The sequence below is a fragment of the Anser brachyrhynchus genome, assembly GCF_964034855.1.
Source record: "Anser brachyrhynchus genome assembly, chromosome: 7".
NCBI lineage: Eukaryota > Metazoa > Chordata > Aves > Anseriformes > Anatidae > Anser > Anser brachyrhynchus.
The window spans coordinates 13,019,765-13,043,575 of NC_137701.1; the positions used below are offsets into that span (position 1 = coordinate 13,019,765).

A 23,811-nucleotide genomic window follows, 5' to 3' on the forward strand; every position below is an offset into this window, starting at 1 on the left:
GGGGGGTCTGTGAGGGCCAGGGGTCCTACTGCTGCTGTGGGTCCCCAGCCCCCCCCCACCAGGCACCCAAATCCATCATCCAGGGGAGCAGTGTGCCCAGAGGATGCCCACCACCAGGCACCCCTAAGGGCTTCAGCCCCCATCAGCAGAGTACACCGGGGGGGGTCATTCCCAGTCCATGCACAGGGGTCTCATCTCGCCCCTTGGGGTACTGACCGGGATGACCTGAAAGCCCTGACAGCCACAGAAGAAAGTGTTTTTCCAAAACCAAGCCTGGTGCCCCTGCTGTGCCCACCTCCCCAGGCATGCCCCAAAGTGGGTTCCCTCCTTAGCAGGGAGATGCTGGTGGGCACCGAGGACCCCCAGCTTTGGCAGCTGGGGAGCGCTCTGAGGTGCAGCAAGCCCAAAGAGGGACAAGGAGAAATGTCTGCTCGCTTCTGAGTCACTGCTGGCAGCCGCTGGTCCCTCCTCCGGCTGCCGGAGTCTCCTCCTCGCACTTGCCCTCCCTCCTGCTCTTCCTTCGCCGGGACCCAAGCGCTGAAACCACCTCTGGAGCCCGGCCTCTCCTGGCTGCTGGCGGCTCCTTCCCTTTCTTTGCCTCCCCCTCGCCCCAGCTCGATGGGAATCTGAATCCAGCAAGATGAGGCTGCACGACTTCGTCCTCGCCCTGCTGCTGCTGCACGCCTGCCTCCTCCGGGGGGGCTCCTGGGCTCAAGACATCTCCTCCCGGCTCCACAGGGCTCAAGGTAAGGGGGGGCCAAAGTCCCGGGTGCTCCCCCTGGGGCAGCGGAGACGTGTGGGGGCCACCAGCTTCCCCACGGCCGGCAGTTTTTGGGAAGAGTCACGCTCACAGCGCAGGGCAGCATGTGCCAGGAGAGCATCCGCCAGGCGTGCCCGCTTGTAGCCTTCATTTTGGGCTGGTTCTCCTCAGCCGGGTGCTGTCGGGGAGGGGGGCTCGGGGCAGCCGGAGGCGGTTCAGCTTCGTGCAGGATGTGGGGCCGGGCACCAGCTGCTGAGGCTCGTTTTTAGCTTTGCTCTCCTCTGCAATGATATTTGTGCCGGGACGTGTTGGAAAAGCATTAATTTCTCTTTGTGGTAGTTGCTGTGAGGTCTTGCTTGTTTGCGTGTTTGTTTGTTTATAAATACTTGTTACTGCCGCTTGTTACTTTACAACTAATCCTGGTATCGCAAGTTTGAATGCAAATGGGGGAAAAGAATGCACAAACTGACGTTTTCCGGATACGTGCTCAGATGCAATCCAGCTCACCATTAATGCCAAAGCAGAAATGCTGAGAAAGAATGATCCTACCCATACATGCATGCTCATGTGTCTTGCGTGGGGTTAGCACGGCTACGCTGTCTCCTCCCAGAGCACGTTCTGCGGGTGTGCCGGGGGGCAGCTGGGGCATGGGGGGGGGGGGGGGGCAATGCCAAGCCACACCGCTCTGCCTGCCCCCAGACTGCCCTGTGGACCTGTTCTTCGTCCTGGACACCTCTGAGAGCGTTGCCCTAAGGGTGAAGCCCTTCGGGGACCTCGTGGCACAAGTGAAAGACTTCACCAACCGGTTCATCGACAAGCTGACGGAGAGGTACCCAGCAGCTCCCGCCGCTGCTTCCGAGTGGGCTCTCAGGGCTGTGCCAAGCGGAGGGGGATGGGGATGCTGCAAGTGCTGCAGAGGGAGCAGGAAGAGAGCAGGGCTGCGGGAGGAAGGGGACACCCCAGGGCAGCGGGCTCGGCTCCAGCCCCAGCCCCACCATCGGGTTATTTTGCAGGCCCAGAGCGATGCTCAGAGCCAGGACAATGTGGGAGCTTGTGTGGTCATAGGGCACCCACCGTGCTAAACCTGGCACGCGCAGAGCAAGCCCCCTTGCAACCTCTTTGCATCCCCCAGGCGCTGAACACAGTTTTGGGGGCTCCCTGTGGGGTTTCCTGTCTCCACCCCTCTGCCCAGCCCTTTCTCTGAGTCCTCACCTACCAGGCTGCTCCCAGCCCACACCCTCACAGCCACCAACCCTCAATCTAACCCTGGTTTCCCCAGGGTGAGGGCACCTGGGGGTGCACCAACCCCAGAGCAGCAAGGTGTCATGATGGGCCACCCCATGTCAGCACCACGTGAACAGGAGCCTCATGCTTGTGGACATCCCACCAGGCCCCCATCGATGCAGCCTGGCTGCTAAACAAGGAGCTTGGCTTTGTCCTGAGCCCCCTTGTGAGCACACAGACTGATGGATGGGGCTTCCCACGACCCCCAACATCTCTGTGCCCACCTCGCTGCTCCCCGCTCACTGCAGGGGCATCTCCCTGCAAGCCACCAACCTGCTCACGGTGACACCAGGCATCCGCCACCTGCGCGGTGTGGTGGGCTTGGGGTGCAGTGTGGTGGGCTGGGATGGAGGGGACAGCGATGCTCAGGAGGTTTGGGGACAGGTCCTCATGGGCAGGGAGAAGATGGCTGAAGACGCGTGTCCCGGTGTCCCCACATCCCCATGTCCCCATGCAGGTACTTTCGCTGCGACCGCTTCCTGGTGTGGAACGCCGGGGCGCTGCACTACAGCGACTCCGTGGTGCTCATCAAGGACCTCACGGCCATGCCCAGCGGCAGGGCCGAGCTGAAGGACAGCGTGTCGGCCATCAGCTACATCGGGAAGGGCACCCACACCGACTGCGCCATAAAGCAGGGCATCGAGCGGCTGCTCATCGGGTACGGCGGTGGGGCCGGGGCCAAGGGTGGGGTGGTCCCAGCGGTGGCACCGTGTTGGGTGGTGGCTGGGACGTCCCCGTGCATCGTGTGGAGCTGTCCCCAGCACGGGGAGGAGGTTACCTGGGCACAAAGCAGGTGCTGGGGTGGCAGGTTGCTATCGAGCTGGCTGCGCTGGGATGAGGCATGCCTGGCCTCAAGCTGGGGCACTGGCCAGGGCACTCCAGCCAAATCTGTTAAACCTTTGCAGCACTGAACCCAGTGTTTAAACCTTTGCAGAGGCTCCCATCTCAAGGAGAATAAATACCTGATTGTGGTGACGGATGGACACCCCTTGGAGGGGTACAAGGAGCCCTGTGGCGGCCTGGATGATGCTGCCAATGAAGCCAAACATTTGGGGATCAAAGTGTTCTCCGTCGCCATCTCTCCCAACCACCTGGTAGGGACCACATAGCAGGGACGCTCCCCACAGCTGTCCTGGGAATGGGGTCTGGAGCTTCCCAGGCTGGGGACAGACAGAGGGCTGGTGGGCTGATGCAGATCCCCAGGGTGGCCAGTGGACACCTGTCCCCAGCATGTCCCCTGGGTACATCCTACAGGAGTGCCCACAGGTCTTGCTCTGCCCCCCACCTCTAGGACCAGCGGCTCAACATCATCGCCACGGACCATGCCTACCGCCGCAACTTCACCGCCACCAGCCTGAAACCGACCCGGGATCTCGATGTGGAGGAGACCATCAACAACATCATCGACATGATTGTGAGTATCGCCTGTCCCCCCGCCCAGCCTGCCCCCAGCTTGGGCCCTCTCCTCCTTCACAACCCCCCTCTCTTCACTTTTTGCCTTGCAGAAAGCCAACATGGAGCAGTCGGTGAGTGTTCCCCAGTGTCCTGTGCCCATCCCCTACAGCCACCCCCAGGCACATGGGGGCTTGGTGGCACCGCTCTGCCCAGCCTCGGGGCTCCCCCCGAGCCGAGCACAGCGCTGGCGCTGCCACTGACTCTGTTTTTCTCCTTCCCTTGGGCAGTGCTGTTCCTTCGAGTGCCAGGTGAGTCAGGCTTTTGAGGCCTCCATCCCTTTCCCCCGTGCCCCCACGCTGTGCCTCAGTGGCTTGGTCTAACCCGTGAATCTCTCCCGCAGCCTCCCCGAGGGCCCCCCGGACTTCCCGGCGATCCAGGCTATGAGGTGAGGGATCAGCCCCCAGCTGCAGAGGGACGGGCTCCGTGGGGATGCTCGGGGACCGGCGGGACACGCGCCAGCCCTGCCCTCGGCCCCTCTGGGCAAGGCAGTGGAAACCGCCGTCCCACGCACGTGGCCTCGGTCCTCTGCTCCCCGCATCCGCGGGGAATTGCTGCTACCGCCCCCCTGCTCTCCTTGCAGTCCTGTTTCATTCCTGGGGAGGATCAGCTCGCTTTGATCAGCTAACTTTATTTCTGTCCTGTATTTCAGGGAGAAAGAGGCAAGCCAGGTCTTCCCGGTCCGAAAGGAGAGGCTGGAGAGCCCGTAAGTAAAGGACCGGACTTGGTGGCTCTGCTCAGGGGCTTTTTATTGACTTTCAGACAGAGCTCTCAGGCACATCCTCACTGGCAGGGTGATGGGGACCTGCACCCGATGCCAGCCCCCAGCTTTGCACTCCTCATCCCCACACCATCCCCACAGGTCACTGGCCCATACTCCGGCACCACCCCGTTGCCACAGTGGGGTCCCAGCCAGCTGTCCCCGGGGAGATGGCGACACAGAGCCATCCCCTTGCATCGGCCAGGGCTCCCAGTGGGCAGTGTTGTGGACAGCACGGGGCAGCCTCTTCTCCTCTGGTACTACAAGGCTTCCTTGTTCCTCACCCAAAGCAGCTGCCCCTCCTGCAGGACACCTCTCTGACTCACGGGGTGTACCCCGGGCTCCCTCCTGTGTCCTCTGACAACACAAGCACCGCAGTGTTACGGGGAAACCTCCAGTAAATAAGAAGCTAATAGCATAAGGAAACTATTTTCCTCCTCCTCCCTTTTTTACTAGGTACGTTTATTTTGGGAGATGTGTTTCTCCCACACACATGAGTGTGCAGTTACTCAGCATGTGCATGCCTGGTTTGGAAACCTCATGGCTTGCACACATTTTTTCCTTTCCCAAGGATTTTCTGCCCTTCACCTTCATCCCAAATGACATGGCCCCATGCACCCCGTTTTCACCTCGGGAAGGGCTGGGGATGCTGGAGGTGCCAGCAGGTCCCCTTCACCCCTGTAGGCATCCCATGCCACCAGACCAGACAAAGGAGGAGGAGTTCAGGGGAGAGGGCTGGAGGAGGGGGCAGCATGGCCTCTGGGGCCGAGAAGCACGTCCCATAAGGGGGGTCTTGCCAAGAGGTGTTACAAAACCTTGTTTTAAATGTTGGCAAGTGTGTGTGGGACAAGGTGGATCTGGCAGCGGATGGAGAGCCCAGGGGGACCGGCCCCCTTGCTGATGGCTCATGCCAGCCTCTGCCTCCGTAACGCCGTGCTTCTGTCCTCCAGGGCAGGCCAGGGGACATGGGACCTGTTGGCTACCAAGGAATGAAGGTACGTGGGGCTGCAGGGTGGCAGGCATGGCTTCTGGATGGGCCACGTGCTGCCAGTGTCTTCATCCTCTGTTTTTCCTCCCTTCTTTCATCACTAGGGTGACAAAGGAAGTCGAGGAGAAAAGGTGAGTGCAGCAAGGACATGGGGGGGGCTTGGTGCCCCCCTCCTTGTCTGGCTGCGCACTGGGGCTGCCTGGCATCGGGGCTGGGTACGCGCCCAGGTCTGTGCATCCATCCTCCCTGGAAGCACCAGCATCCAGCCAAGACAACCAGTTTGAGGCTGATGTGACTGCGGGGAGCAGGCAAGCACCATGCCTTGTGCACTGTCGGGCACAACAGGGGCACCGGTGGTGCGCAGGGGTGTAGGAACACCCACACCTGGGGCTGAGCCGGCATGGGGATGGCAGCGTGGTGAGGGGACGGGTCTGCTCCACGTGGGGCCTGACTTCTCTCCTTCCTTTTGCAGGGATCAAGAGGAGCCAAAGGAGCCAAGGTCAGACTTTGCACTGCTTATTCTTCCCCGTTAATGCTTGGGGTGGGGTGGAGGAAGGGTCTTTGCAAATCATTTCTTCATGGTTTCTTGTCTGCATTTTAGGGTGAGAAGGGCAAGCGTGGGATCGACGGCATCGACGGCATGAAGGTAAACCTCCCCTCGGGGCCCCTTGCTCATCCTGAGGACCCTGGGTTTTGCCCAGACACCTCCCAAAACCACTGTGGGGGCCAGGAATGAAGGCAGTTCCCCATCTGGGGCTCATCCCCTGCAGGGGTGTCCCTGCCTGGGATGCTCAGGGGAATTCTACAGGCACCACTCACAGCAGCACTTGCTTTGTCTGTCCCACAGGGAGAAGCTGGATACCCCGGGCTACCTGGCTGCAAAGGCTCGCCCGGATTTGATGTATGTACCCCGTGGGTGCCCCTTGCTTGGAAATACTTGGAAGTGCACCTCCGCGTGTGCGGCCATCCCTGTGCTCTGCTGGACGCTGCCCTCGTTCCCTGTGCTGCCCAGGGAGCTGCACACCGCGCGCTGGAGGCAGCCAGGCGTGAAGAGCTGGGTGCCAAAGCAGCAAGCAACTTTAGGCTGCTGTGCCCAGACAAGCAGAAAATCGCGGATGTTTTGGAGGGTGCTGGACACCATTGCTCTGCAGTTGTGTTCTTTCACATCTGCCTGCTCATTTCCATGCTCTCTCTGCTCCCAGGATGGCACATCCACAGTGGCATCAGTATTGCTGTGGTCCAGCAACCACCTTTTCTGCCATTTTCCTCAGAAACGCCCTCAGTTCTGCAGCATTTCCCCAAAGCAGCCACTGTCTGATGCACGCAGCACCGCAGTGTCGGAGTGCTGTGCCACCCCCATGTCATGGCGAGCACCCGTCCATCCCACCCTCCCCACCGAGGGACTGGGGGCCAAGCAGCCAGGATGCTCTCTCCGTGCCATTTCCTGCAGGTAGTGCTGCTGGATTAGTTTTCAGTGACGCTGCTCTTTGTTTTCAACAGGGAACTCAAGGCCCACCCGGACCAAAGGGTGATCCCGGTGCTTACGGACCCAAGGGAGGAAAGGTGAGCCCGTGGTACCCAGCCAGGAGGGCCATGGGGCTGCCCTTGGTGTGCCCAGCCAGGCGCGGGAGGAGCGGTGCTGGGCAGACTCCCACCTTCAAGAAGAAGAAGAAGTCCCTGTCTCTTTCTGGAGACGGGGAAAAACCCATGGGGTTGTCCAGGAGAGGCAGATGCCCAGGTTTAGCCAAGAGAGGCGGTGACGGACCCATCACTGGCCTCCTCGTGCTGCTTGGGGGTGAGGCCCTGCTGGAGGATGCTGCCCCTCGCCCTCAGTGAGGCCAGGCTGGCAAGACATGAGCTGTGCATGGCACACTCCAGGCTGCTCCTGCAGGTGCCTGCGAGCCTGCCACAAGCAGCCTGAAAATGCTGGGGGGCTGCTCTGAAATGGTGGCTCACACCTGGAGGTGTGGCACGGAGGGACCTGCTGGGGTTGGGGCCCTCCGTGAGCTGTGGAGGAAAGGGGGGCTCAAGCCTCCTCAGCACGGGGCCGAAACCCACCCGCTGGTACTGATGTGTCCTTGTCCACCCTGTCTTGTTGTGTCCTTGTGAAGGGGGAGCCCGGGGAAGACGGAAAGCCTGGCCGGCAGGGGATCCCCGGCAGCCCTGGAGAGAAGGTCGGTGCGAGGTCCCCACTCCACAATCAGCCCCAGAGCTGAGCTTGCCCAAGGCTCCACTGGCACGCAGGGCTTTGCTCCAAAACCTACTGATTTGTCTTACTTGCTCGTGCAGGGTGCTCCTGGCAACAGGGGTGAGCCTGGACCCACAGGGGAGACGGGGGACGAAGGCTCCCCGGGCGTGGATGGTCCTCCTGGAGAGCGGGTGAGCACGGGCAGGGGCTGGGACCCACAGAGGAGGAGGAGGGCTGGGGCGGGCGATGAAGGTGGGGTTTGCAGGACCAGGAGTGGGTCCTGAACCTGTGTTCCCACCATCTCCTTGCAGGGCAGCAATGGAGAAAGAGGCCCCCCAGGCTCGCCGGGAGACCGTGGTCCACGAGGAGAGCCGGTAACTGCTCTTGGGGGATAGCTGTGGGCATCTGCGTGCAGACGGGGGCACGTTGGGCAGCCAGGGCTGAAATAGGTGGCCAGTGGCTGCCTTGGCCAGCCTGTGGGCCAGTGGACAAGCTTGGTGCATGCACCTGCCAGACTGGTGGGGACCTGATGCCATCCCCAGCAATTGTCCCTTCATGCTGGTGGCTGAGCAGCAAGCAGCCAAAACCCAGAGCGTGCCCAGAGAGCCAAGAGCAGGCATGGAGCAGCTGGTGGAGAGCAAAGCAGCAAGTGTCCTCCTCGGGGTGTGGTGGGGCTGTGCAGGCACCGGGGACTCAGCAAGGGGGGCACAGTGGCAGGCAGGGTACCAGGGTGAGGACAGGACACCCCTGCCAGGGGTGAGTGCTGTGCCAGCCGGGGGGGAGTCACTAGGAAAGTATTTGTTGTGCCTGCTGGGGCTGAGTCACCCAACATGAGTGTAGGAAGGATGAGCAGGAGCCCTCAGTGGGGCAGGACAGATGAAAAAACACGTGGCAAATGTCGGAGGTGCCAGCATGCCACCACTGCATGGGGCAGCAGGGCCGGGGCATCCAGGAGCAGCATCTGGGCAGGCGGCCAGCCCTGCCCCAGCACTGCTGGGGAGAAAGGGGATGGGGCTGGGTGGGGTGGGGCTGCGTGAAGCCGAAGAAACCAGGAGCTGGAAGCCTCCCCTTCCCTGCTTCTGCTCAGGGAACCACGGCAGCATCACCGTGCGGGGCAGATGTGCGTGGGAGATGAAGGCACGCCAGTGTCCTGGAGTTAAATGGTTCAGCAGACGGTGGGCTGCTTTATTCCAAGTCTTAGTTCAAGCACGAGGTTCAGGAACCTTGCCAGAAACTTCTCCACCAGCATCCAGGGCCCTTTGGAAGTTATTTTGTATTTACTGTTTGGCTTAGGCATATGGGAGCTTCTAGCCTGCAAACGAGAGCTTTGGGTTGCCAAGCGTCCAGCCACTTTCCTCAATGTTTTAAGTCAGGTGTGACCTTCACGGGAAGTTTCTGAACACCTCCCTTCCCAGCAGGGCTGCAGGCAGAGCAGTGCCTTGCACAAAGATGCTTGTCTTGCAGCACATGCTGCAAAAACACCCACGGTCAGGTTTTGCACTGCTGCCCACTGTGTGCAGGACCCGTCACACCCTACGCATGCCCCTCTCCGTTTCTCATGCCCTCCCTGTGTGTTTTCAGGGAGAGTCTGGGCCACCCGGTGACCAAGGTCGGGAAGGACCCCTCGGACCACCTGGTGACCAGGTAAGGCTCTGGATTAGCCTTCTGGATCCCCTGTGGGAGTGCATGGGGGAGCAAGGAGGCTGCAGACTGGGCTTAACTGGTGCCACAGCATCTTGGGGCAAGGTCTCGGCACCTTCCAGGCCAGGCAGCAAAGCCAGTGCAGAGGGGCCAGAATCTCTTAAGAGAACCCAGGACATGAACAGAGCTAGAAAATGGAGACTTGGCTGCTAGGCTCCGGACAGAGAAACCTCTAGGTCATTTCCCAGTTCTGTGGAAACAGATGTCAACACATCTGACAGACAGATTTGGAAACTGGCAAGTGTGAGCTGCAGCAGCGCACCAAATATTCAGGCCTGGGGCCAGACGCTGTTTGCCTTGGTCATGCGAGTTGATAAGGCATCGCATGTGAGCAAGGACAGCCTGGCGGGGCCTTCGCAGTGTCACTGGCACCCTTCACATCTGCAGGCGGTCTGTTCCAAAGCCAGTTGCTCCTCAAGTCTGCTCACTGTGAGGTCCAACCCTCCTGCTCTGGGGCCCACTTGTCCTTGTGCACCCCAAGAACCCACTGGCTTTCTTCAGAGCAGAGCTGGCTACCTCCAGCCTAAGAAGGGCTTCTGCCCGTTGCACAGTTAAAGGCTCCTTCCTCCCAGAGTTGTACTCAGCTCCCAGTCAACTCCTTTGGCTAACTCTCCTCGGAGATAGCACCGTTTGCAATACCTAGCATGGTCTTCCCACCTGAGCAAGCATGCTTTGATAAAACCCTTGGATTGGGCTTCATGGGACAACTTCCCTCCTACATCATTACAGTTTCAATGGAGCTCAAGAGATAGGGAAGTATTGAGATAAATGTTCCCACTCTGTTGGAGCCCCAAGCGATGCACAAAGACCAGCGTGTGGACAAAGGTGGTTGACCAACTGTTGAAGAGCCCTGAAGGAGATCTGTAGCATGGGACTGCTGCCAAGGAGCTGCTGTTGGGTTCATGCTGTCCCCAGCATGGACCACCCCACAGCAGAGCTGCCCTCAAGCCTGCCTTGTGCTCGTGAAGAGCACTGAACTCACCCAGAATTGCCCAGATCCTTCTGTCCTCAGCTGAGCTAAGTTCTTCCACAACCAAGGAGTGTCTGGCAGCACCCAGCTCACTGGATGCTGAGGTGGGAGGTGCTGCTGGCTGGAAGGCAGCTGCTGGGTGTGTGCGTGCAATGGGCTGGTGCTGCAGGTTGGCACCAGCGGAGGAGGAAGGGCCAGAGCTGCTCGCCTTGAGCAGGGAGGCTCACTCCCGGTTTGAGGCAGAAGAAAACAGAGTTCAGGCGGAGATGTGATACAAGCCCGGGGGTCGAAGCGATGAGAGCATGCTGGGGCACCAGGCTGGGCAAGATCCTGCCTCCAGCCCACCGTCGCTGGCAGGGAAGAGAGGAAGGAGGCTGTCACCCGGCCTCCTCGCCCCAGAGCACCGAACTCCGGCCGCACGCCTCTCAGAGCCACAGCAGCAGATCGGGTGCCTTCCCCAGAACTGCGGCCGCCCCAGCACCCCTCTCACTCCAGGGAGATTTCAAGATTTCAAAAACAGTTGCAAAGCAAAGATGTTTTTTTCCATAAACCAAGGAAAAAATGTTTTTGCTTGGCCAAATTAAAAATGAATGTGTAATTGGGCTTGGGCAAGGGAAGGACTTTGGCAAACGCGAGTGTTTTTCAAGCCATGTTATCTGCAAGCTCTGGCTCTCTCTAAGGAGAGCATTTCGCTTGGCAAGGAGAAAGGGTTCCCACTAACCTGTGGGCCCTGTTTCACCCCCCTTCTGTCTGAGAGATGCTAAAGGTCCGTGCTCTCGTCCCTGACCTTCTGGGCAGGTTTGGTGGTCCACCTCCTCCTGGTTGTGGTGCCCATTCCTCCTGCAGTTCTTGTTGCACCCACAAGGAAAGCGATCAGGGAGCTGTTAACGACTTCCCAACCCCAAATCCTATGTCTTCACAAAGCCCTACAGGGCTGCAAGGGGTTTGGACTTGTTTGCTACACAGGCCACCTACAGCCAATGTGAGCCAAGTTTGTCCGGGATCCAGCTTTGGCTGATGTGAATGGTCATGAGCTCCCACCCCTCCCTCCCAGCTTTCCCCTTTTGGGGCTTTTGTGCAGATAAAAGGGTCACATGCCTTTAGGCAGCCTTGTGCTCTGCACTGCACTACGTAATTTTGAAGTCCTCTGCGTGCTGTTCCTTGGAAGAATGGTGTGTGAAGAGGAGCAGGAGGGGCAGCTGGACGGGACTTGTGCTTCTTCAGCTTCTGGGTGGTGAGAGACAGCGGCTGCAAAGCTGGGCTGCACTGAGCAACATGCAAAGATAGCGTCCTGCTCCCCAAAAACCTTAGCAGTAGAGATCATCTCTTCTGCCTCCACCAGCCGTGGACTGGCCACACACCAGCTCCACACGGGGCTGCCTTGCTCGGGCACTCGGAGCTGCATTGTTACCCAGCCGTGACCTGCCATCGTTGCCAATCTCCTGGCAAGCAAATAATGCAAAGCGCTGATGGCACTGAGCAGAAAGTGAGGGGCCTCCCTGGACATCTTTTGGAGATCTTAAAGGCAAAAAAAAAAAATTATCTCCCTGCCTTCTTTCCTCATGCCTCTTGTCTCTGGATGTCTCTGGCCAGCCCTGCAGCCGGTGGACAGAGGGGCCAGCGCTTGTATGGGTGTGGCAGAGTGACAGCTTTGCTCTGCTCCAGCAGATGCTGCCACGGCTCTGCAGCCTGCTGAGGACAGAAGCTCCCCACAGCCATGAAAGGGCCTCCGTCAGCCTGGCCGCCATCAGGCAAGTCCAAGGCATAGGCAGGGCCCCCACAGAGGAATGTCCGTGACACCTTCAGGGTGATGTGACCCACCAAGGGTCGTTCTCTGCCCAAGGGACACCAACGCGATGCCACCATGCAGCCCACTGCTGGGAAGTACCAGCCTGCCTCCCCCAGCCTCCTCCCCGCCAGGCCTCCCTCCTGCAGTACCTCCGCACCATGCTGACCCCCACCAACAGAGCCTTTCTCCTCCACGGAGGGGACCCCCGAGGAGTGCGAGGCAGGGGGTGGCAGCTCTCACCCACCACACTTCGAAATGAGAAGACCAGCCCTTCCCAGCATGGGCAATGCCAAGGGCAAAGCCTTGTGGTGAGAGCTCTTTGCGTTCTCCTAGGGTGAACCTGGACCACCAGGACCCAAGGGCTACAGGGGAGACGACGGCCCCCGCGGCAATGAGGTCAGTGTTGCTTCATCGTGGCATCTTCTCGGGAGGAGGGAATTAAGGGAAAAGCAGGAGATGCTGCCCGTTAGGGCTGTCCCCAGCTCCCACCGGTCTTAGGAACCCTTTGTGGGTAAAAAGCTAGGTGCTAGCTTCCTGTCAGACACCTCAAGGCATTTTTGGTGGGTCTATAAGGCTGTGACCACTTTTTTCCTCACCTCCCAGAGGACATTCCAGGGGGATGGTATGGCTGCAATACAAGTGTCGTGGCTTCACCTTACAGTTTGCCCTTCCTCTGGCAGAAGCTAGGGGTGCAAAACATCTCCTGTGATGGGCTTGGGCAGCCCATGCCTGCTGTGCTTGAATGAAGAGGGCTCCTTCCCACCTCCCAGTTGTGTTCCCAGAGCTGGTCTCAGGTGGGAAGCAAGGGACCATAGCACCACAGGAAGACAGTGGTAGCAGGTTGCCTCAGAAAGCATCATCTTCCCAGCCCAAGGGATGGTGAACAGCGCTTGACTGCTCCTTTTGCTCCTTCCAGGGCCCAAAGGGATTGCCTGGAGCACCTGGGCTGCCTGGAGATCCTGGCCTGATGGGAGAAAGGGTGAGTGGTGTTTGTTTGTGGTGACTGCATGCAACATGGAAAAGGTCTACAACTGGCTGGTTGCACACAGCATGGTCCGGGTCAGAGAGGAAAGAAATAGCACTCATACACAGCTAAGATGTGTTGGGAAAAGTTGCAAGCAACTTCCTTTGAACACATGTGATGCACATCTACAAGCTCAAAGAGCTGTGACTCGGGATGTACTTTCCAGCAGTGGCCCTCGTACTGCCCAGTGTTCCCAGCCTGTGATCGTATCCCTGATCTCTGAGAGGCACAGTGTCACCCCCAGAGCTTCTGGGGCCTCCCTTTCTCCCTGCCCCAGCTTGCTCTTCTCCTTTTTCCTTTAAATTAAAGAACTAGATTTAGTCTTCAAGAGATGTACTGGCAGTTCGTGTCCCAGTTCCTCCCACTCCTGCTGAAGTGCTCTCTGGGTGTGTAGATGGGAAGTGGAACCGCAGCAAAACTGGTTTCTGCCCCAGAGAAAAAGAGGTAGGAAGAACAGTATTGGGCTGGATTTAACATGAAACAAATTGGTATTTCTAGATACAACTCTGCAAGAAGAGCAAAGAGGGACACCGCTTCCCCTCAGTGGCTTGCAGGTCACACAGGCAGGATGTCCTGCCTACCTGCCTGCACCAGCGTCCAACCCACCCATCACATATTTTTTGCACAAACACTTTGCAGTGGTGACTGGCTGCCCAAAGAGGGCAGGATCCTTCTGCTGTGCTATCCAAGGGGTCTGCTTGTGTGGTGGTTTTGCCATTTTACATTGTCTCACCTATTCCTCTCTTCCTTCGCAGGGAGAGGATGGCCCTCCTGGTAACGGCACGATCGGATTCCCAGGCGCCCCTGTGAGTTTTATGTGCTGCTTTGAAACCACAATACCATTATTTCTGCTTGCCTGACCTAACATACTTCCTTTTATTCATTCCCAGGGGCAGCAAGGAGACAGAGGGGACCCTGGCATTAATGTAAGTGTTGCTTCCTCCTGCACCTAACAGAGATCACCCTGGCCAGTGTCTTCTGGTGGTAGTTTGGCTTGCAGAGCCTCTACGCCTGCTGCATGGTGAAATGGGCCCCCTGAAGCAGCCTGCTCACCCAGAACCCTGTTTATCTTATGCCCATCTATCCCTGCAGTGGATGCTTCCTGTGGAAGTGTTCTGCCTTGGTGCACTGGTCATAACACCCAAGGACAGCAGCCGGGGTAGAGTGCTCTCAGACGTAGCCCCAAAGGCAGCATCTGGGGTTGGAAGTAGCTATGACAGCAGCTATGACAGTGAAAGCCACCTAAGGAGGTCTCTCATTTAATAACACTGAAATTTGATGCTAGGGAGCCTACAGATAGCTCTCTGCCTCCTCCCCAAGCCAGCTCTCACAAGGTCCCTGCACCAATCTCACTAACTGCTTTCCATACAGGAGCTTCTTCTCTGTTATTTTTCAGGGAACAAAAGGCTATGTCGGTCCTAAAGGTGATGAAGGGGAAGCTGGAGACCCCGGCAACGATGTGAGTAACCTTTACAAAGCTGTATGATTTTTCTATGTGAGCACGGTGTAGGAGTTTGAGGCTGGGTCTAGAGCTACCTTGCCTGTAGGCAAGAGCCCATCACGTTTTGTAAGACTGCAAGCGCCCTTTGCTGCTGCGCAGTATCTGATGGCAAGTGGAGCTCTCTCTAGACGTTCACTCTGCATCCTACAGCCTATTGCTACCAAACCTCCAGGTCTGTTAGGCTGAGGCAACTGTCAGCTGTACTTGGTGTTGTATGCTTCCAGATAGCACTGATGTTTGCTTTCTGCTGCACCGTTGTCCCCCACGGAGAGAGATTTTCCTAGTGCCTGTCCCAGCCCTCTCAAGTCCTAACTTGCTTGCTTGGTTGGGCACAGCATTCTCAGTTAACCTTTTCATGGTAATACTACTAAGTAGGGTTCAGCAGGCATCTGGAAGGGAAAGGTGCTGGACCTCACTGTGACACATGGATTTGTGATTTTTTTTTTCTGTTTTAAATCCAGAACCTAACCCCTGGCCCCAGGGGCAGCAAAGGAGCGAAAGGCCACAGGGGTCCTGAAGGCCCCCCGGTAAGTAAGGATCCTGGAAGGGCTTGCACTGACCAGCACAGCATATATATGTGACCGTAGGAGACTTGCTGTGCCTGGCCCTGCTCACAACAGGGCAAAGCATCTGGAAAACCTGTGCATGGGTCTCTGAAATCAGCAGAAGCTGATTGCTCCACTGAATGGAGCAGAGTCCCTTCTGCAGGCTTTCATGCTTATCCCAAACTGGGGCAAAAAGCATAGCTGTTTGTGCTTATCGTGAACAAAGCATTCTCAGGCAGCCAAGATCGGTGAGGGCGAGGCACCAGACTGCGAAGTTTCAGAGTGGCCACCCTGAACGCGAGAGCATTTCAGGCCGTGTTAAGTCGCTGCTTGCTTGTGTTGGCCTGAAGGCTACAGGAGAGGCAGCTCCAAAGCAAAAGGCACCCATCAGCTGGGTGCTGTGGGGGCAATGCAGAGCTCAGCAGACACACAGTGTGTGTGCTCACTGCCTGCAGCACACTTGGAGGCAGGTCGCCTTCTCTGTGAGCAAGCAGATGTACCTGCTCAAAGTCCAGGATCTGGGAAGCCAAGCAACTTTTCCAGCCCCTGCATTGCTTGTCAAGATATTGTGAGCTCTTGATGAAGATAGGACTGCCTGCTCTTGTAAATGCTCTAACTCAGTGCTTCTGTTTGACAGGGACCGTCCGGACCTGTGGGACCTCCAGGACCAGATGTAAGTGGGACAGAATCAGGGCACTGCTTGCTTGCTTGGTCTGTGCTTCTGGAGACCGCTGCTGGGGAGCCTTGTGCTCCCAGGCAAGGTGGTGTCTGCCCCTGTCACTGTCCTAGTGAGGCTCACTGGCCAGATTTCCTCCTTTCCATCACCAGTGAGTCCCCTCTGCAGTGTGAAAACTTCAGCTCTCACAGAAGTGGGAAGACTGGTATTATTCCCAGTTTGGCCATTCCTCTTTGCTTTGATGAGTGCCATGACGTTTGCCCACCGAGCAAGGACATGCTCTGACCATGGTGTCACCAGGACTCAGGTCTCCCCACCTTGTGGTAAGCTCATAACAAGAGCAACCACCACAGATGGAGGAAAGGTCCAGCAAGCTGGGTGGTGAGCTGGGACTTTCCATGCAACTTCTTCTGCAAGGGCAGTGTAATGGGTGCACTTCACTGCTGGCAAAGCCTAGCCCTTGTCTGCTCCAAGGGGAGCAGCCCCACTTGCACATCACTAGTTCCCAGATCAGGATCTGCTTTGAAGGCACACAGCAACAGCAGGGGCAGTGGGCAGCAGCACTTGGGGGCCAGGCAGCTGCCTCTGCTGATACACAAAGAGTTTCTTCATCTCTGTTTTCAGGAATGTGAAATCTTGGACATCATCATGAAGATGTGCTGTGAGTATCCCTGTGCTGCTTCCCCTGCCCTGCTTGGCTCCTCGCTGGGTGAGGGGTGGCACCCAAGCACCCCAAGGCCCCCATGTCCTGCCATGGGGGAGCTGCAGCAGGGACTTGCCGCAGGGGGGTCCCAGCCCTCGGCCAGTAACAAAGTGCTGGAAGAGCACAGGGTGCTTAGGGGACTGGATGTGAGCTCTACACTCTAACAATTTACTCAGTCCCTCCAGGATTTCTTTATTTAAGTAAGAATACAGTTGTGTGTGCAGAAACAGCTCTGCCTTGTGCAGTGTTTTGGGTCAGGCATCATGACCTGGAACAGGAGACAGATCTGGGCATGCCAAACAGGAGGGAAACCTCTGTGAACGAGCAGGAGCCTGGATAATCTGTGTTGCAGAAACACAGACCTGCAGTCTGCATTAGTGTATGAAAAATCTTCATCTGCAACATTTTAATGGTCTCTCTTTCTCTCCCTTCTCCTCTAGCTTGCTGTGGTGAGTGTTACTTGGCAAAGTTGTTCTGCAAATGTTTGCTAGCGCTTCTCCTTGCTTCCTCCTCTCCCTTTCCCTTGCCTTTTCCCCTTTCCTTGCCTTGTGCTGTGGAGGGATGGTGGGAGCCCAGGAGGACTGAGAGGGAGGGAGGCAGGGGAAGGCAGTAAGCCCCCCTCCAAAGGCTGCTGTGGCTGGTCCTACAGCCGTGGAAAACGGTTGTGGAGGTGCCCTGTGCCAGCAAGGCTGTAGGCAGATGTTCTCCACCCTTTCTGCAGTGGGGAGGGAAGTCAGTTCAGGGCATGGTGTGGATCCAGCTCTGTTGCTTTCTCCCAAATCCCACACTGGTCTGCAGAGAAATGTGCCTTTTTTTTTTTTTTTTTCCATGATACTGTCTGGATGGGTAGGGTTTGCAAGCCAAAAGCTTGAAGCAAGGTTCCAGGGTGCGTGATGTCCTTCAGCCACAGGCAAGAGGGGAAAGCAAGCTGAGTCAGCCTCCTCCAGCTCACCACTGTCACCTCTGTCCTCCTGGGCTGGGCAAGTGGAAGGAGTGAGGAGGCTTCTGAGGAAACGGGTTTTGGAAATAGTTACTGGGCCTTTTATGGGTACTCACAGCTTGGCAATGTTACGTGTCTTACAACCGGTGCTGAGAAAAAGTAGATGGAAAAACTAGTGAACTGACTCTCAAAGCTCCTATGCAGCTATTTTGCCACTTAATTTTGCACTGGGCTTTGGTGGGTCCACTCAGGACTAACAGCAGACATCAGCTTCTTGCTTGGGCATGCCCCCTTGCAAAGCATGCTGCTCTGAGAGCAGCTCAGAGAGGAACCACAAGCCTTTCCATGCCTGTGCTTTGCTGCAGAGTGCACGTGCGGTCCCGTCGACCTCCTCTTTGTGTTGGATAGCTCAGAGAGCATTGGCCTGCAGAATTTCCAGATTGCCAAGGATTTCATCATCAAAGTCATTGACCGCCTAAGCAAGGATGAGCGCGTGAAGGTGAGATTTCCTCCGACTGCTAGGATACATTTATTTTTCACTGTACTTGGAAAAACAGGGAGATGCCTCCACTCCACAAGAGCTTCCACAAGGCTCAGCTTCAAGCACATAACCAGGGTGGGTCTCGATTCCTCCCAGATTTGTAGGAAGAGTTCGCAGAATTTGTTGTCCCAAAATACATGTGTTTCACCCTCTCTGGGCAGCAAGACTCTGTGGCAACTATCAATTACTCCTCTGTGCCCTGGAACAGACAGCTCACTGTTTGCCCAATCAATCAGTTTCTTGGTCTCTTCCTTGTTCTGATGAGCATTTCAGGTGGCTGGAGTAGATCACACACGAGGTGTTGTAGCCCCCAGGCAGCCTTGCCTGCCCCCAGGTTTCAATTAAAGTTGCCAGTTAAGTACATTAGTAAAAGGTATCTTTGCAGCCCAAAAGAGTGATCCATAGCACATGGGCTGTAAATACATGATGACCTGCTCTCGGACATGTCTTTGGGTGCACACGGGTCTCTGGCTGGTAAAGAACCAGTAAAAAGCCTGAAACATTAGCACTGGGCAGAAAAAACTACTATTTAAGAAAAAAAGCATGTCTGCTTGTTTTTGTTTGTTTGTTGTTTTTTGTTTTTGTTAAAAAAAAAAAAAAAAAGCTCTATTCCTAGCCAGCCAGCATAGCCAGTGGCTTGTGTTGAGACCACTGAGATGGGAAACCTGGTTTTGGGTCTTGTTTCACTGGGCCCCACCTGCATCTGCTTCTGTAGGGGCTCCTGTCTGGAATAAGTAGTGCACCCGAGGAGCAGCAGCAGTGCCCACCGTGAGGACATTGAGCATGAAACTATCAGCAGGTTTCTGAGCCCTCCAGGGCCCCTGGAGGTACCTGGCCCTAAGTAGCTTCTGTTTCTCTCCAACAGTTTGAGCCCGGGGAGTCCCGAGTGGGCGTTGTGCAGTACAGCCACAACAACACGCAGGAGCTGGTGGCCATGGGGGATGCCAACATAGACAACATCGGGGCACTCAAACAGTGAGTCTGTAGGGTCTTGGCACACTGTGCTCATGTCCCATCCTCCATCTCCAGGCCAGCACCACCTGCAAATGCAAGGATGCTGCATGTTGTAGTGGATGGTGGCTTTGTAGGTTGTGCTGAGGCCAAGGAGCTTGCCAGTTACCTGCCCAAAGCCCCATGCAGGCAAGATTTTGCCCTGCCTTGCAAGCATGCCGGTGTGTCAGCGATATGCGTGTTCCCAGCTGTCCCTGTGATATCCATGGGGCGCGATGGCAGGCTCACTGGTGTCTGTGCTTGCAGGGCAGTTAAGAACCTGAAATGGATAGCTGGGGGCACCCACACGGGAGAAGCCCTGCAGTTCAGCAAGGAGAACCTGCTGCGGAGGTTCACCTCCAACAACAATGTGGCCATCGTCATCACGGATGGACGCTCAGACACGCTACGGGACCGTACCCCACTGACCTCTCTGTGCGAAGTCACCCCGGTAAGGGCACAGTGGCATGGCGGGGCTGGCGGGGAACACCCACACAGTGGCTGTGCATCAGAGTAGCGGAGGCTCCCTGGGGGTCTTCACGCCTTTGCTACCCAAGACAGGGCACGGAGGACATGTGTCACTACAAGCTGTCTCATGCAGTGATGGGCATTCAGGATTATGGATGCATTAGGCGCCAGTGATAGACTCTAACTTTCCCGCAGGTGGTTTCCCTTGGGATAGGCGACATTTTCCGGAACAACCCGAACCCAGATCAACTGAACGACATCGCTTGTTTAGGCATGCCTAGAAGACAAGGACTGTCCATTCAGAGGGACAACTACGCCGAGCTCCTAGATGACTCCTTCTTGCAGAACATCACCTCGTATGTCTGTCGAGGTGGGTGAAAACCCCTTGTGGGGGCAGCTGGGTGTGTGGGATGCCATGGCCCCAGGCTGTTGTCTTGCTCCTCAGCTCCTAGAAAGCTGCAGAAGCAGTAGGCCTCTGGCCGGAGACAATAAGGACCATAGTGAGGGTTGTGGAAGCCAAAGAGTGAGGGATGAAAGCTGACCTCCCTGCTGTCCCCTGGTCATGCTCTCAAGTTGTGCTCAGGCATTGAGGGAAGAGAATGATATTCAAGGTTTAGTTAATGAGCAGCAAGGATGTCTCGTGTCTCAGAACACTTTGCAGCCATATCCAAGTCCTCACCCGCTGCGGGACATCTCTGTCCACAGCATTTTTCAAGCACACACCTCTGCACTCTCTGGTGCACACATAAGCTTTGCACAACTCCTTGCACAATGTGGCTGCAACTGAGGTGAGCATTTTTCCCTACTCTTGCTCTGTGGGAAGCTGAGCTACAGAAGAAGCAATTTTCCTAGGTGAGCTGCTAACATTACTCTTTTTAATTTTCTTAACAGAGAAGAAATGTCCGGACTACACCTGCCCAAGTGAGTACCTGCTCTTCATGCCATAAAGCACACAAAGGGCTCGTGGGTGCTGTGGTGTGGGAATTGGCAGCTGGTGTGCATAGGAACGCAGAGTCTGGGCTCTGCTGCAGGAGCAAACATTGCCAGGCACGCAGAGGGTCCCTCGTGGACACCCCGGCCCAAACACCTGGGGCACAGGGGTGAGAAAAGCCTGGACAATGGTTTCTCTGGTGCCTCAGGCCTGGATAGGAGCCCGTGCCAGATTTAGACCTTGCAAGCTTTAGATGAGGGAAGTAATGAGATCTATTGTGATACGGCGGGAGGAGCACACAGGAAAATCAGCACTGTGGCAGGATATTTGGGAAAGGTGGTTGAAAAGGGAGGAATGTAGACAGATACATCTCAAAGTCAGAAGCATATACAATCATTAGACTCATCATGGAAACAGGCCAGCCTCAGTAGATGACATGGTTCTCCAAGAAGGGACAGTGTAAGTCAAGGAAAACATCCGCTGAATTAAATAACAAGAGTCACTAGATTATCTAAGCCAGATAAGTACCTGGGAATGCAGCCTGCCATAAACCAAATAAAAGAAAGAATGAAGGGGTAAAAGGCCAAGTGTAGGACAGCATTGGGGTAGGGGAAACCAAGGCAGCAAATCCCCACAGGCTGGGGATTTCCTAAGTCTAGCAAAGCAGGAAGCGTGTGAGACAGCTGGTGACTACACCGGCTTCCCACGGGAAGAGGTGGGAGGAGAAGAGCAGCGTAACAAACCCTGGGTCTGTCCCCATGCAGTCACCTTCACCAACCTGGCGGACATCATGCTGCTGGTGGACAGCTCCACCAGCGTGGGGAGCAAGAACTTTGAGACCACCAAGAATTTCGTGAAGCGGCTGGCGGAGCGGTTCCTGGAGGCCAGCAAGCCGGCCGAAGACTCTGTGCGCGTCGCGGTGGTCCAGTACAGCGGGAAAAACCAGCAGAAGGTCGAAGTCCCGTTTCAGCGTAACTACACGGTCATTGCCAAAGCCATCGACAACATGGAGTTCATGAACGATGCCACAGACGTCAACGCTGCTCTGGAGTACATCATGGGGCTGTACCAGCGCTCCTCCCGTCCTGGGGCAAAGAAGAAGGTGCTGGTGTTTTCAGACGGCAACTCTCAGGGGATCACCGCGAGGGCCATCGAGAGGACTGTGCAGGAGGTTCAGCGGGCTGGTATCGAGATCTACGTGCTGGCCGTGGGCAGCCAAGTCAACGAGCCCAACATCCGCGTCCTGGTCACAGGGAAGAGCGCAGACTATGACGTTGCCTACGGGGAGCGCCACCTGTTCCGTGTGCCCGACTACACCTCCCTGCTGCGTGGCGTCTTCTACCAAACTGTCTCCAGGAAGATAGCTGTTAACTGAGCAGCCGCGCGCGAGTTTCTACCAGGACCGTGCCTGCTTCTCTCTCACCTAAATATGAAAAACAACAAGAGCAAAAAAATTAACAGTATTCTTGACCGACCTGAGGAACTCATGTCTATACAGATAGCTGTCGTGCCACAGCCTGTCTGTGCACAGTCCCCTTCCTTCTCCACCTGCTTCTTCATCTGCACTTCTTCCTCTTAGCCTCAAGCTGCCTCCCTGCCCTGTGACTGCCCATGCCTTGCTCCCTGCAGCCGGCAAACACCAGTACACCTAGCAATAAGCCCCACCAAAAGCAACCTCATCCCACTGTTTTTTGCCAAAAAAGAACCAGGATGAGGAATGTTGCACCACTAAGGACTTGCTTGGTCTTGCAAGGTTGATTATGCCCTTTTTAGATACAGGGTTTTTTCTTCATTTGCCTCTTTCATTCATATGTCAGCTGAGTGCTTGCCCAGCTCACAATGGTCCTAACCCAAGGCCGTGCTTCAGCACTTCAGCAGGCTTTGAGAGGGGATCGTTGTCCCAGCTGGCAAGCGTGATTCACATCTCCCCGGTGGGTGGGAAGGGCTGGACTTTGTTACCTGAGCCACCCGTGCACTAGGCGGTGTTGGAAGCATCTCCAAGCACCTCCTGTGCCACGGGATGGGACACAGACCCCCCAGGGATGGGCTGGAGATGAGTGGTGGAGCCCACCTCAGCGCTGACAGTCCCATCCAGAGCAGGGACCTGCGCACCGGCTGAGAGAAAGGTGCACAGCAGCCACTGGGGAGGGGGGATCCACGAAGAAGCTACAGAACCGCGCTCCTTCACTAACCAGTTTCATGGTCCTACAGCGAAACCAGGAACCTCATAAGTAACCTGATGACTTGCGTTATGGTCCAAACTCCATGCTGGAAAATCTCTCTGAGCCCAGTTAGTGGGATTTTTATTTTTATTTTTCAAAAGTGCCAAGCTGTCTAATTCCCAGCGAGCTCCCTGTGGGTATACTGTTTCTGTAGGACCATCTAGGAGTTAGACACTTAGGCCCTAGGGAAGCCCACTAGCTGTACTATATATTGAATTAGGGCCTACTCCACAGCCCAGCCAAGTCAAGGGAAAGGCTGCCGTTATCTGCCAGGGGCTTTGAATCACACCCTACAGATATACTGACAAAGGTGCTATCACTACATGGGTGATGTGGGCCCTTGGTGTTTACACAGTTGTTTCCACGACCGCACTGAAGATGTGGTTTGGCTGGGTGAGATTTTGTTCAGTGCTTCTGTTGGTGCTCTTGCTATGAATTCATGCGCTTCTGAGAAAGCAACAGTGATTGCCAGGTATTGACATCCCAAACTCTTTATTTTGTATCCAGAAATCCATTGTACAAGTTACTTTTATTTTATGCCTGTGTTTTACTAAAATTGTCCACTTCAGAAATTTGTCAAATAAATTGTTTTCCACAGTCTTGTTGGAAGCTTGTCTGTCTTGAATTTCAGAAGCTCCTGAATGGTTTTAAAGCCACTCAGTGAAATAGGGGCTGCTGCGATCTGGGAGGACTTCAGCAGAACTTCTCAGATGAAATTATAAAGGACAAAAGAGAAAATTGCTTTTACTTCACAAATCTGGATATTATTGAGTGCTATGGATTTGGGAAATCCTGTGATTTATTTTAATCTATGGATTAGTACATTTGAAAATGGTATAGAAAAGTACTGAGCTCTGAAAAGAAGGGAAATGCTTATTCTTCTTCTGGTTGCAATGTGCTCTGTGACGTCTCACAGCCTGTTCCTAAACTGCACAGTTTGGTGCTGTTTTCCAGCAGACCATCCTTCACTGGTGCAGAGATGGAGACCATCAGGTGAAAAAGTAATCCGTGTTTGCTTTCTCCTTATGTTTGAGGTCTATTCTTAGTGCCTCATTTTCCGGGCAGGTGGGGACTCTGCTCGACAGACAGGGCTTGTGGTGAAGGTATTGAACATCTCATCCAGCTTTACCAGCCTTGGTGCTCCCTAGACATTTGTTTTACAGCCAAAAACAGCTCTAAAATGTGCCTGTCTTGGGGACAGCTGTATGTCCCGGGGGCTCATTGTGACCTTTCTTTTCACATGCACCCAAAGCCACTCACTCCCCAGGCACCGGGCTGCATTCATGTCATGTTTTTGCAGCAGAGAGGCTCTGCCTTGCTCCCTCCCTTGTCTCACGTTCTCCTCTCAGCCATGCCCTCTTTTGGCCAAGCACCTCGG

At 55.9% G+C, this 23,811-nt stretch overlaps 1 protein-coding gene across 1 annotated transcript; it reads left to right on the forward strand.

Moving 5' to 3' along the window:
- Positions 1 to 506: 506 nt before the first annotated feature.
- Positions 507 to 23,033, forward strand: COL6A1 (collagen type VI alpha 1 chain). The gene is made up of 34 exons (XM_080600572.1): positions 507 to 746; positions 1,460 to 1,589; positions 2,502 to 2,702; positions 2,979 to 3,138; positions 3,336 to 3,458; positions 3,550 to 3,570; positions 3,727 to 3,747; positions 3,840 to 3,884; positions 4,149 to 4,202; positions 5,207 to 5,251; positions 5,349 to 5,375; positions 5,717 to 5,743; positions 5,846 to 5,890; positions 6,092 to 6,145; positions 6,745 to 6,807; positions 7,356 to 7,418; positions 7,534 to 7,623; positions 7,744 to 7,806; positions 9,014 to 9,076; positions 12,226 to 12,288; positions 12,809 to 12,871; positions 13,672 to 13,722; positions 13,807 to 13,842; positions 14,313 to 14,375; positions 14,879 to 14,944; positions 15,600 to 15,635; positions 16,263 to 16,299; positions 16,782 to 16,790; positions 17,647 to 17,780; positions 18,688 to 18,797; positions 19,080 to 19,263; positions 19,476 to 19,650; positions 20,172 to 20,201; positions 20,976 to 23,033. Exons 1-34 carry the CDS (start codon positions 641 to 643, stop codon positions 21,584 to 21,586), a joined length of 3,069 nt encoding a protein of 1,022 aa, XP_080456698.1. The 5' UTR covers positions 507 to 640; the 3' UTR covers positions 21,587 to 23,033.
- Positions 23,034 to 23,811: the final 778 nt, after the last annotated feature.